We start from the raw sequence: 12,477 nt of genomic DNA, 5'->3' as shown, positions 1-12,477 counted from the left end.
ATCTTCCCAACAAAATTGAGTTAGCTAAAGTGTACCCTAAACTCAAAAAAGGGGATCCAACACAAGCCAGTAACTATCGGCCAATATCCCTACTGCCTGCAATATCCAAAATTATCGAGAAGATTGTGTTTATCAAGACTATTGAACCATCTCAATACTAACAACCTTCTTCCCCAAGAACAACATGGCTTTATGGGAGGTAAATCTACATCAACTGGACTGACAAGCATTGTCGAATATTTAATAAAAGCAATAGACAAAGGAGATACAACAACTGCTATTTTCTTGGATTTTTACAAAAAGCTTTTGACTGCTTAAGCCATGACATAACTTGTGAAAAAGTTGAAGGCTCGGGGAGTGATAGGGAAAAACTGCTGACTGGTTTACGAGCTACCTAACGGACAGAAATGCAAACGGTAGAAATAAGAAGCACAACACAAGGAGTGACAACAAAAACTACCTCGACACCACTGCCAGTCAGTAGAGGAGTTCCACAAGGCTCAGTTTTGGGCCCCATACTGTATATAATTTTTGTTAGTGACTTCCCTGACTACCTCAGAGAATACTGCTCGTGCTATTGTATGCTGACGATACAGTACTCCTGTTACAAAACAAAAAAGCCCACCAGACTGGGAAATAGACTCATATATCTATTAATATGGCAATAGAATATTGTCAAGCCAATGATCTAGTACTGAACAGCACTAAAACTCAGCAACTAATACTTGGACGAAGCAAAGGAGAAGTTTTTGGAACTACCAGAGGCTGAAAGAATGCAAAATGTAAAGTACCTTGGACTAGTCATAGACGAAACTCTCTCCTCCTGGAATGACCAAATAGACCAGCTATGTGGAAAACTCAGTACATCATTGTATGTGCTAAGGAGATTAAAACAATTTGGTAGTCCAGAAATAATTAAATGTGCATACTACGCTCTCTTTGAAAGCCACCTGAGATATGGTATAGCCATCTGGGGCAGCTCCTCGAAAACTAACACTAACAGGATCATGGTGCTGGCAAAAAGAAAGCAATCCGCATAATGTCAGGATTAGGACCAATAGATTCATGCAGGGAAGCTTTTAAAAACAAATATTCTAACAACAGTTTGCCCTATTCATATTAGAAGTAACTGTCCATACCAGTCAACAAAAACATACCAAGAAGAGGAGATGTACATTCACACAACACAAGAGCAGCAAACAATTACTCACTTCCCTCTCATAGATTGACTCTATTTGAGAAGCAACCTACTTATACGGGCGCCAAATTCCTGAACATACTACCGCCTGAAGTTAAAAATCATACTGCAGACAAACAGCAATTCAGAAGGGAACTAACCAGATGGCTCCAAGAACGTCCCTTCTACTCAATTGAAGAATTTCTTAACTGGAGAACTATAACTTATTTACACTTACACAACCATTGTAAACTTTATTACATGTAAACTTTATGACACCATTCTAATCTTGAAGATTATGAATAAAGAATTTTGTCTATTGTCTATTGTCTATTCATAACCCTGCTTGCAAGAGGGTTGTAACCGGCCCGCAGTCAGTCAGTCAAAATTAATTTCCATCTATGGATTTTAGCATTAAATGTGGCAGAGATTTGCACCAGCTAGGCTGGCTATTATTGATTTTTTTTCCTTCCTGAGGGAAGAGGACAGTTTGTCCCCGTGCTTAGTCCTAAAAGGACCTTTGCACCTCCCTTACTTTAATTTCCTACTTTAATTCCGAGGTTTTTGCGAAGACCGATCAGATTTGAGGGCTCCTGTTCTCTGATTTCCTTGGGGCTGAGGAGATATGCTCTCAGGAATCTTTTCCGAGTTTCTAAGATAGCAGGACAATCTAACCAAATATGCTCTGCTGATTCCTCCTCTTCTCCACAGAGTCTACATTCGTTAGTCTGGCTAAGGCCTACCCTCATAAGATGTTTTCTTAAAGGGCGATGTCCTGTCAACATTCCTAATATTAGTCTTACTTATATCCTCCTTATTCTGATCTAAGAGAGCTGTCCACCCTTTAACGTAAGGAGAGATAAACATTTTGGATAGCCTTAATCCTGAGGCTCTACTCCAATTAATGTTTCTTATCCCCTTTTTCCAATCTTTGACTAGAGCTTTACTGTTTGAGAAGGCTATCCCGCAACCTGGCTCAGGCCCCACCATTATGGATTCCACTCCCTTTTTGGCGAGGATGTCTGCTTTTTCATTTCCATGAGTGCCTTCATGACCCGGTACCCAACCGAGTGTTACTCTGTTATTCGTTGCCAGCTCAGCTAGAGCATTCTTACATTCCCAGACTGCTTTTGAATCAAACGAACAGGCATCAACTGCCTTTAGTGCAGCCTGACTATCAGAAAGTATTAAGTATTTTAATCCTTTTGTCCTCATTTGTATGAGTCTTCTGGAACATGGGTCTATTGCCATGACCTCCACCTGAAAAACCGTGGCATGTCTTCCTAGGGGCACAGCCATGTCGACTCCTAGTCCGTGTATTCTCTATCCTGCCCTAGAGTCAAGGCGTGAATCATCTGTGTAGAACTTCAGGACTCCTTTTATAGGGTAGGCCTCCTTTTTAATCCATTTTTCGCTACTTTCGATAGAGACCGTATATGGGTTGTCAAAGGAGTATTTCTTAACCATTGCGTCTGATACTTTGGTTAGCATTTCAGCCTCAGGAAATACTTGCAATATCTTCATGTGGCCTTCTAAGGAGGTAGCATTTATTACCTTTGTTCCCAGAAGCTTCATTGCACAAAGTGCAGCTGTTCTCATCACCTCCTGCCCCAGAGGAGTGTATCCCAGGACCGCTTCAATTGCTAGTGTTGCTTAAGCAAGCTAGCCTTTAAAGACTCTGTAGCCTTTTAGCAGCTGTTGTTTGTTCTACTTTCGGCCACCACACTAAGGCAGCATATGTTACCATTGGTTTTATTATGGTTTCGTAAATCCAATATATCATTCTGGGTTTCAGTCTCCATTTAAATCCAAAAAGTCTCTTACAGGCCCCAAGGGCCATTATCACTTTGGATATTCTGTTTTCAATGTGGGAGTTCCAAGTGAGCTTCTCATCCAGGATTAAATCACTTCTTTTGTTTGGTTTATGCTGATTCCCTCCAGAACAGGTTGAGTAAGCTGGAACTTTCTCTTCCTGGTAAAGGTTATCATATTAGTTTTAGATGGGTTAATCCATAGACCTTCCCCATGACACCAGTTGCTTATGAGGTTTAGTTCTTTTTGAATTAGGCGTTCCAGCATGCCTTTGTTTTTTTCCTTTGACCATAAGCACTAGGTCGTCCGCATAACATAGCAGCCTTGTTCCCCTCTTCTCTGCTTTGCTAAGAAGATCATCCACCACCATCGCCCACAGGAAAGGAGACAGAACTCCCCCTTGGGGGCAGTCTTTCTGGGCCCTGATTGCGGCAGATTCGTCTCCGTACTTTGCTTTTACTTGTCTGCTTTTTAGGAGGGCTACTATCCATTTGACTACATTTGGGGGAACTCCAAAACGTTCCATAACAGTCTCCATGGATTGATATGCTATTCGGTCGAAAGCTCTTTCAATGTCCATAAAGACGCTGACTAGGACTTCCTTTTCGTCGTAGGTGTTCTCCACCGCTTCCACTAAACTGTGGAGAGCGGTGGTAGTTGATTTATTTTCTATATAAGCGTGTTGAGTGGGACTAAGTGGGTGGTCTGGTAATATTACGTCCCTTATGTGTCTGTTTATTATTTTTTCCATAGTTTTCACCATGGAGGTTAAGCTTTTGGGTCTGTACGAGTTGGATCCCTGTCTTTTTTCCGCACGAACACCACCAGTGCTGTCCTCCAGTTTTTTGGTATACATCCTAAGGCGTAACTGCTTCTAAACAGAATGATGAGAATATTTAATAAGATGTCCAGCCCCTCTTGAAGAAGGGCTGGAAAAACTCCATCTGCCCCAGGAGATTTAAATGGATTGAATGACCTTATTGCCCATTTAATTCTTTCGTGTGTGAATAGTCTGTTAGACCGCTGTCTGGCTTTTGCAATCTTTCAGCTGGATCTCCCCTCAACTAGAGAATAAATATCCTCATTTCGAGTCAGGTGACCCCCGGAAAGTGCGTCTCCAGAAGCAGTTCCAAGGTCTCCTTCCTGTTCACTGTAAGGTCACCGTTGGCCTTTACTAAGGTTCCCATTGGGTTAGTGAGATTAGTTTGGAGAGTTTTTTGAAGCCTGGCAGCCTCTGGTAGGCTGTTAATGTTTTTGCAAAAGTTTCTCGAGGTTCTTCTTTTGTTCTTCCGACTATTATTGATTAAGAGGTTATCTTTTAACTAATATTTCTATAGATTAACTTTTAACTACGACTGATGGTAACAACACTATGTTTGTCGTAGAATGTAATACATGCTCTCATAAGGATTAGAGAGGGAAGGCTGGTTTCTACATGTGCATTAGTCACAGTTCGTGCTTGGTGGTTCGGTCTGTAGCAGTAAGTTATTAGCGCCAAACAACCTCTGTTAGCCTAACCTAGCTTTAAATCACTCTCAGTGTCAGTTTCTATGCTGTTGTTGAGAGTGAGTGAAAGAGAAACTTTGATAGTAAGTTTCATTTATTTCATGACAGGTGAGGTGTTGATTACTTTGTAGTTGGAAACATCAATCCGGGTTTGTGTTGTGTATTTGTAAAAAGAAATATCCAAGTTGAAATCGTATGATATTTGTAGACATTATGAAAGAAAACATTTCAAAAGCAAATATGTTCAAGTTATAAGTCAGTCCCAAGCAGAAAAAAGTGCAATTTAGAAAATTGTTTAAGAAGCATAACCGTAAAAATGAGGGTTACTGTTCAAGCAAGTTTCAAAATCTTTTATACATTAATCTGTGATGCTTTTTTTCTAATGGAGGATTAATAAAACCTTGCATTGAAAGGGCCATAGGAAGTTATCTTCCCAAAACCTACAAATATTTAATCACTCAACCTGTCTCCACTTGGGTTACAATTGGGCGCAAAAAAAAAGATAGACCAACTGATGTAAGTCACTAATTTGAAGATGCTTGCAGGAAACTCATGGTATTCTACTGCTTTAGATAAGTGCTTCACTTTAAGAAAGGTGTAAACAGTGATTTATAAATTATCAAAGAATTAGCTGATTTTTGTTCCATGGAAAGAATTACTTTTATACTTCAATTTGATCTTCATAAACTCAAACAGATAGAAATAAAAGTGTTTGTGCTTCTGAAACAAGTTTAGTAGGGTATCTTTGGGATGCAGTTTCATTTTCTCTTGTAAAAACCTCAAGTTTCAGAAATAATGAAAGTTACTTACTCCTAAGATAGAAGTTGTATTAGGTCTCGCGCTCTGTAACACCACCAATTTAAGCATTTTCTTTGAGAACTTTAGAGTGAGTATCCTTAAATTATCCATTTTGTCATTGTAATGAACGTTGGCTAAGCAGAGGAAAAAGTACTGCCAAGAATTTCTGAACTATGACATAATAGTGAACCATTATTGATTTACTAGTTACACTCCCCTGTAGAAGAGCTATAACGTGATCACTGATAACGGTAACAAGCTTCACTTTGGAGTATGCATTTGCAGCAAATCTTACTAATAATAATCATCTTTTGAACTTAAAACTTCAAAGTGAAAATCATTTGTAAATGGTTTGTTCCAACTTTTAAAAGTTTTTAGAACAAGATAATTTATTAATAGTTGATAAGCAAACTGTTACTGTACATGTTTATACAATTTTTTTTTCAGGTGATGACTTTAAAAGAACAGAACACTTGTCAAGCAAGTGGGAAGTTTTATATTTCTGTGTGTGTGATAAAACTTCTCAAAATGATCTTTGTGGAATTTAGTTATACAGAAAATCTCATTTCTGATGAACTCATAAAATCTATATTGGTGATAGGGTTAACAAAGTTTAAGACAAGAGACTGACTTTGTTGATCCAAACAACTGTACAAATCCGACAAATACTTGAGAAAAACAAGGGATGACTCAAAAAAATTTGATAAATGTTGTGTCAACAATTTGTGAAGAATATTAATTTTAGTAAATAAATGAAGATGTTGTTTGGAAAAGTTTTATAGTTGTGTGAAGAAACATATTGCATTGGCTTAGTTACTGTACAACTTAGTCTTAGTAGTTAATATACATATGCATATTGTCTTACTATAAAATATATGTAAGTACTTGGCCCGCCTGTCTCCTAAAAAGTTTCAATTTGGTCCTCGAAGAAAAAAGTTTAGAGATCCCTGCTGTAGATTATTGAGCTAGTAAAGTATCACCTTGTCAACAGCTCTATATATTTGTAGTAATATGTCACGGCTAAAGGCTTTACCAACCGAGCAATCAACAACTTCACCCAGGTCTGAATTCAGCTGATCAGTGGCTGTTTCCATCTGGCAAGACTCATAAGAGATATGGGAGTTGGGAGTCATCTGAACTGCATATAACCGATCAGTGAAATTCTGCAAGCACATTGCAAAATCAGTATTGAAAAAAGATTATGCAAAGCAAATGTAAAACAGCTTTCTATACCACTTTGTAGATTTGCGTGTTGTTGTTGAAGCTCATCATATCGGCCTTATCAACAGCCACCATGTTTTTGTTGAAGTATGTCACGACTAAAGGCTTTGCAGTAGTTGTGTTTTTCTTACTAATTTATATCATTTCATATTTATGAACAGTTGGCTACATAAAATTCTGACAGTAATCACAGGTACATGCAACACAACCCTGGCTCAGTGGCAACTGCATTAACAAACCAATGCCTGTGGAAACATAAGAGTTGAGAAATTGGCCACTAGATTGATCCAATGTGCAGACTAATCTGCTTGTTGACAAGCCTTATAGACAATGTTTTCATGAAAACAATAATAAAATGTCATATGACATACTTACTCTTTTAGGTCACTTCTACAGAAAATGTCCCATGATGTCCATACTCGTTTTGTAGAATTTTTGCCCTCTTTAAAGGGTTTATTTATTTATTTATTTTCCAACGGCAGCAGCCAATTTACAAATACAAGCATAGATAGTAGATTATTGAGCTAGTAAAGTATCACCTTGTCAACAGCTCTATATATTTGTAGTAATATGTCACGGCTAAAGGCTTTACCAACCGAGCAAAGTTGGTTAAAGTTATGATAATGCTATGTCATGGATTTCTTTTTAAATCAATTTATTAACTTGACATTTTTTTTCAGGAAACAAGTACAAAGGGATCATCCAATGAAATCTCAAAAAGTCTTACATCTTCCAATGATAATAATAAGAGGATGGATTTAAACCTTATCCAGAAAAAAAGCAATAGTGTTGTAAATATCAAAACAGAACCACTGAGTTGTAAAGATTCTAATGAATACTCTGATACATGTGATAATACAAACATTGACATAAAACCAAAGATGCTCATCAAATGCGAAGATGAGCTAGAAAAAGACAATAACAATTTTAGAGTTTCTGAAAAAATAAAGTTCAGTGACATGCCACTTCTTTGTGAGGACAAACCCAGTGAGTCATATAAATCTCATGAATCATCAGTGTTTAGAGAAATAAAGAGTGAAAAACATTTGTTAGAAAATATCTTAGATCCTAAATTTATATCTTTCCAAAAGTTAAATTTTGAAAACAATTCTCTTAAACAAATACCTTTGATAAAGAAATCTTCTGTTCGAACTAAGCCTGAAAGTGAGAAGCTAAAAAACCATTCCATTTAAGAAATTAAGACAAATTTTACCAAAAATTACAAGTTTTAATGATTTGGCTACATTATGTACAGTAGAAATCAACACTCAAAATAATCAAACATTTGGCACTCCAGATTCTGTAGCTTTAATATCTAAAGTTGAAAGTGTGGATTCATATAGTTCAGCTGAAAGTAACTGTTCCAAAAAAATTAGAATTAAAGACTCAGGACAAAAACTGAAAGTAAATGAAAAGGCGTCTACAGAACAAATAATTAATACAATTTACACATGTAAACACTGCACATGTAACTTTGAAAACAAAAAATTGCTACAGGAGCACCAAAACCAACATTATGCAAGAAATGTCTTCAGGTGTGACTTTTGCTATAGAGCTTTCAGGAGAAAAGCTTTCTTAAATGAACACATGAAAGTTCACAGGACTAAAGAGTCATTCGTCTGTGACTTTTGTGGCAAAGAATTTAGGGTTCGACACATTTTGGAGGAACATCGTAGATCCCATACAAAGGAAGTGCCATATGTTTGTGACGTATGTGGCAAGAAGTTCAGCTTTCAAAGCACTTACTGGCTCCATCGAAAGTGGCATGACAACCCATTCCCATACAAGTGTGATGATTGCGGACGACTCTTCAGGCATTCCTCTGTACTCGCTGTTCATAGAAGAAAACATTCAGGAGAGAGACCTTATAAGTGTTCTTACTGTTCTTTTACATTTACCGTCAGCAGTGCATTAAAACGTCATTTAATTTTGCATACCAAGGAATATCCTTTTAATTGTGATATCTGCAACCGAGGGTACACAGCACGCTTTCGGTACATGGAACACTTGTTTAAAGTACACAACATCACAATTGAAAAACCTTTGAAAACAGACTTCAAGATGGTTGTCCGTGATGTAGAAGACAAAATAAAAGGAAATGTAGTTACAAGAGATGTAACTACAGAAAAAATAGCTTCAGAAGATATAGCTCCAGAAAACTTAGCTGTAGATATTGTTACAGATGTTGCTACAGAATCGGTCATTGAGGAGACGATTGTGGAGAGCCTAGATTATTTTTATGACCAAGATAATACTATTGAAATTTTTAGAAAAGTAGATAATGAAACTGTTGTTGATGATTTGTACAATTTTCAGTCAAGTTTATGATTTAATTGCAATATGATGCAATATTTGTTACAATACTTGATAGCTTCAACCATACTAATAATGTATTACAACATACAGAATTTTTAATATATATTTATTGACTTTAGCATTAAAATGGTAGTTGTCATAAGTCATAATATATTTTACTGGCATTAAATTATTATTTTAACACCAACGGAATGGTTACAAAAATGCTCTTATTTTTATCCTTTATTTGTAATAATATTTTTGTTACAGGAATTTCAAGAATTATTACATGAGATAAATACTTACTTGATCATACACTGAGTATGTTTAATTGTCACTCACATATGACAGAGAAGGGAAGCAATAAATTACTGCAATAATAAGAATATTCTGTACTGATTATATGCTATTCATTAGTAGATATACTCTGTTCAGTATAAAGTCCAAATCACATCTGATTAGAAAGATAAAATCTTTGTGATAATTTTTGTATAACAAAATTCAAAGTTTCATTACATTTTATATTATAAAACAACTAATTTTTGGTGTCCATATAAATGGTCTCTGGAATTTATTTATATCTATGGACATTTGGAATCAAGAATATAAAATTATAATGTTTCCTACTTTTTATAATACAACTATAAACAATCCTAAGTTCCTGTATCTTATTGTTATACTATATCAATATTTGTAGAAATTCCCATACCATATACAGTTCACATTGTACATCCCATTGTCCACTATAAACCAGTCGAGTTCAAACTGTCACCAAGAGTTGTTAGGAGCACCAGCGTATTTGTATCATATTAATAGATTGTGCTCTCAGATTACCCTACCACCCTTAATGTTGTCTTCAACATAAGTCGAGTTCAAACTGTCACCAAGAGTTGTTAGGAGCACCAGCGTATTTGTATCATATTAATAGATTGTGCTCTCAGATTACCCTACCACCCTTAATGTTGTCTTCAACATAAGTCGAGTTCAAACTGTCACCAGGAGTTGTTAAGAGCACCAGCGTATTTGTATCATATTAATAGATTGTGCTCTCAGATTACCCCACCACCCTTAATGTTGTCTTCAACATAAGTCGAGTTCAAACTGTCACCAGGAGTTGTTAGGAGCACCAGCGTATTTGTATCATATTAATAGATTGTGCTCTCAGATTACCCTACCACCCTTAATGTTGTCTTCAACATAAGTCGAGTTCAAACTGTCACCAGGAGTTGTTAAGAGCACCAGCGTATTTGTATCATATTAATAGATTGTGCTCTCAGATTACCCCACCACCCTTAATGTTGTCTTCAACATAAGTCGAGTTCAAACTGTCACCAAGAGTTGTTAGGAGCACCAGCGTATTTGTATCATATTAATAGATTGTGCTCTCAGATTACCCCACCACCCTTAATGTTGTCTTCAACATAAGTCGAGTTCAAACTGTCACCAGGAGTTGTTAGGAGCACCAGCGTATTTGTATCATATTAATAGATTGTGCTCTCAGATTACCCCACCACCCTTAGTGCTTAGTCTTCAATATAAGTCGAGTTCAAACTGTTACCAGGAGTTGTGAGCACTAGTACATGTTTACATCATATTGATATGTTTCACACTCAATTTGCTGTGTTATTTACAGAATATAGAACATTTAAATCTTTAGGTAATTCTTGTATGAGTTGTATCTATATGCCAAATTGAACAGGTCCTTGTGCAGATAAATTAAGGCATATATAATTTTGAGTCGTGCTTATTTTGAATATTCTAATGTGATACTTTTAAAAAAGAGTAACGAATATTCTGTACCATATAACGGAAGTAATAAATTAGAATGATGTTAGGTTAACTTAATGACTATGTAAAACTTTAACATAAATATATTTTTATTTATACAGGCAAAGTATGAAAAATTCCAAAAAATGCACATTGAAAAATAATTTTCTGTTGTATGTAATAGGCACTTACAGTGTATTTAAACAATCAACACATGACTTGGAACACTTTAAATATTCAAGCTAAGTAATAACAGACAAACAAACAAAACAAAAGTTTTACACTAGTATGTTAAAGTCATAAAAAGAAAGCATTAGACAAACATCTTATAAGAAATTAAAGTTAACGCTAATCTAACCATACATATGCTAGTTTTAGAATAGATAACTTGATAGATGAAATATTAAAATTAAATTCTTAAAACTATTTAATATTCTAACAGTGTTACATGACATAGTAGTGTTACTAATTAACAGTTATTTATAACAAATGAAATTTTTATGTACTGATATATTAATTGTACGTAAGTTGAGTAGAAAAACCGACAGATGCAGAAAAGTAAAATGCACATGCATGGCAGATATGCGTAATGTTCCCCCATTTTTTCTCATAGTTTAATCTCAAACTTGTTCAATGAAGAACACATTTGCAAAAGCACTCCTTTCAAGCCTGATGTTTTTAAAAATCTAATAACTCTCTTAAAAATGCCAAAAGACAAGAACATCCTTTCATTACATATTACTAATAGTCTTGAAGTATAGGCTTCCATTTGTTTTTATTATTTAATTCATCGCCTGAAAATTCAAAGTAAGAATGTAAATCTTTTTCACACTAATTGTTATAAAAGGATAGGTTGGATATCTATTATTTTCTAAATTTGTGCACTCGTTAAATTTCCAACAATAATAGAACTATTTCATCCATGGCACTATATATATTAACATATCAAACTACAAACATTAGTTAATACTTGAGTTAAATTTAAATTAATAATATGAGTAAAGTAACAATAGTTATTTAAGATAATATAACAAAGTTATTTGTAAGTTAACATAACGTTTACATTTTAATTATGGTATTAGATACCCCAACATTCATATTAATGAAAAATTCTATAAAAATATAATATCTAAAATATATGTAAGGATATTATGAAGTGTAGAATGCTATATTGATCACAGCATTAATAAAAAAAAGTGCATCTCAAGAGTATCACGGAATTCAGGTAACCAGTCAGACTTAATGTAAAGTTGTGATATAATTTTCTAAAATAAAATAAGATATGTATCCCATTTTGAGTGAATTTCCCAGAACTACAAAAACTATTAAAATGTAGGAAATATAATTATTAAAAATTACATGTATTTCATTTGGTAATACTAAGCAAATAATCCCTGTAAATAGGAATAATTTGGCCAAGAATATTTAACCCTTTCAGTGCCAAACAAAATGACAATCGTCACGCTGAAGAATGTCTGAGTACTTAGCACTGGTACTAATAAAGGATGCCAGGCCTATTTTGAGCTGCTATATAAAAACACACCTGTAAAAGGTGCAAATATAAATATTTTATAATAAAATCTTTTTCAACCTAACAGGAATAAAGAAAACTGTAAATATAGATAGATTATTTAGATGTAAAACAGTTTGTGCATGGAGGGGTGAGGGATTTGAGAGGAAGTATGGGCTGGGTGGAGTAAGAGTGGGATGGCAAGTGCAGCCAGTAGACTATTAACACTATTGCAGATATCAGTCTGATGCGCATTTTGGCTTTCATTGTACATTGTTAAAATAACACTCCGTCTCCATATATTATTTCATCAGTTTCTTTTTACAGTTTGAAAACTGAAGCGCTTGTGATGTCCATTTTGAGCACTGTTATATATGTTTTTAGCCACTTT

General features: G+C 35.2%; 2 protein-coding genes across 9 annotated transcripts in view; both read left to right on the top strand.

Moving 5' to 3' along the window:
• The window catches only part of LOC124364284, a 31,830-nt gene extending 24,007 nt beyond the window's left edge, over positions 1–7,823 (top strand). For all 8 annotated transcript variants that reach the window (XM_046819673.1, XM_046819656.1, XM_046819682.1 and 5 more), the window contains one exon: positions 7,195–7,823. In XM_046819673.1, the coding sequence (XP_046675629.1) occupies positions 7,195–7,707 (513 nt within the window). In that variant the 3' untranslated portion in view covers positions 7,708–7,823. The remainder of the gene's footprint in view (positions 1–7,194) is intronic.
• LOC124364327 (zinc finger protein 239-like) lies at positions 7,716–9,017 on the top strand. The gene has a single exon (XM_046819707.1). The coding sequence runs from the start codon at positions 8,102–8,104 to the stop codon at positions 8,840–8,842; it is 741 nt and encodes a 246-aa protein (XP_046675663.1). The 5' UTR covers positions 7,716–8,101; the 3' UTR covers positions 8,843–9,017.
• Positions 9,018–12,477: the final 3,460 nt, after the last annotated feature.

This window comes from Homalodisca vitripennis, chromosome 1, assembly GCF_021130785.1.
Source record: "Homalodisca vitripennis isolate AUS2020 chromosome 1, UT_GWSS_2.1, whole genome shotgun sequence".
Taxonomy (NCBI): Eukaryota; Metazoa; Arthropoda; class Insecta; order Hemiptera; family Cicadellidae; genus Homalodisca; species Homalodisca vitripennis.
The sequence above is the reverse complement of the archived record's forward strand: the minus strand, read 5'-3'. Positions and strand labels throughout refer to the sequence as shown.

Coding starts and splice junctions, on each gene's coding strand:
- LOC124364327 (XM_046819707.1), top strand. CDS start 8,102: ATGAAAGTTCACAGGACTAAAGAGTCATTCGTCTGTGACTTTTGTGGC.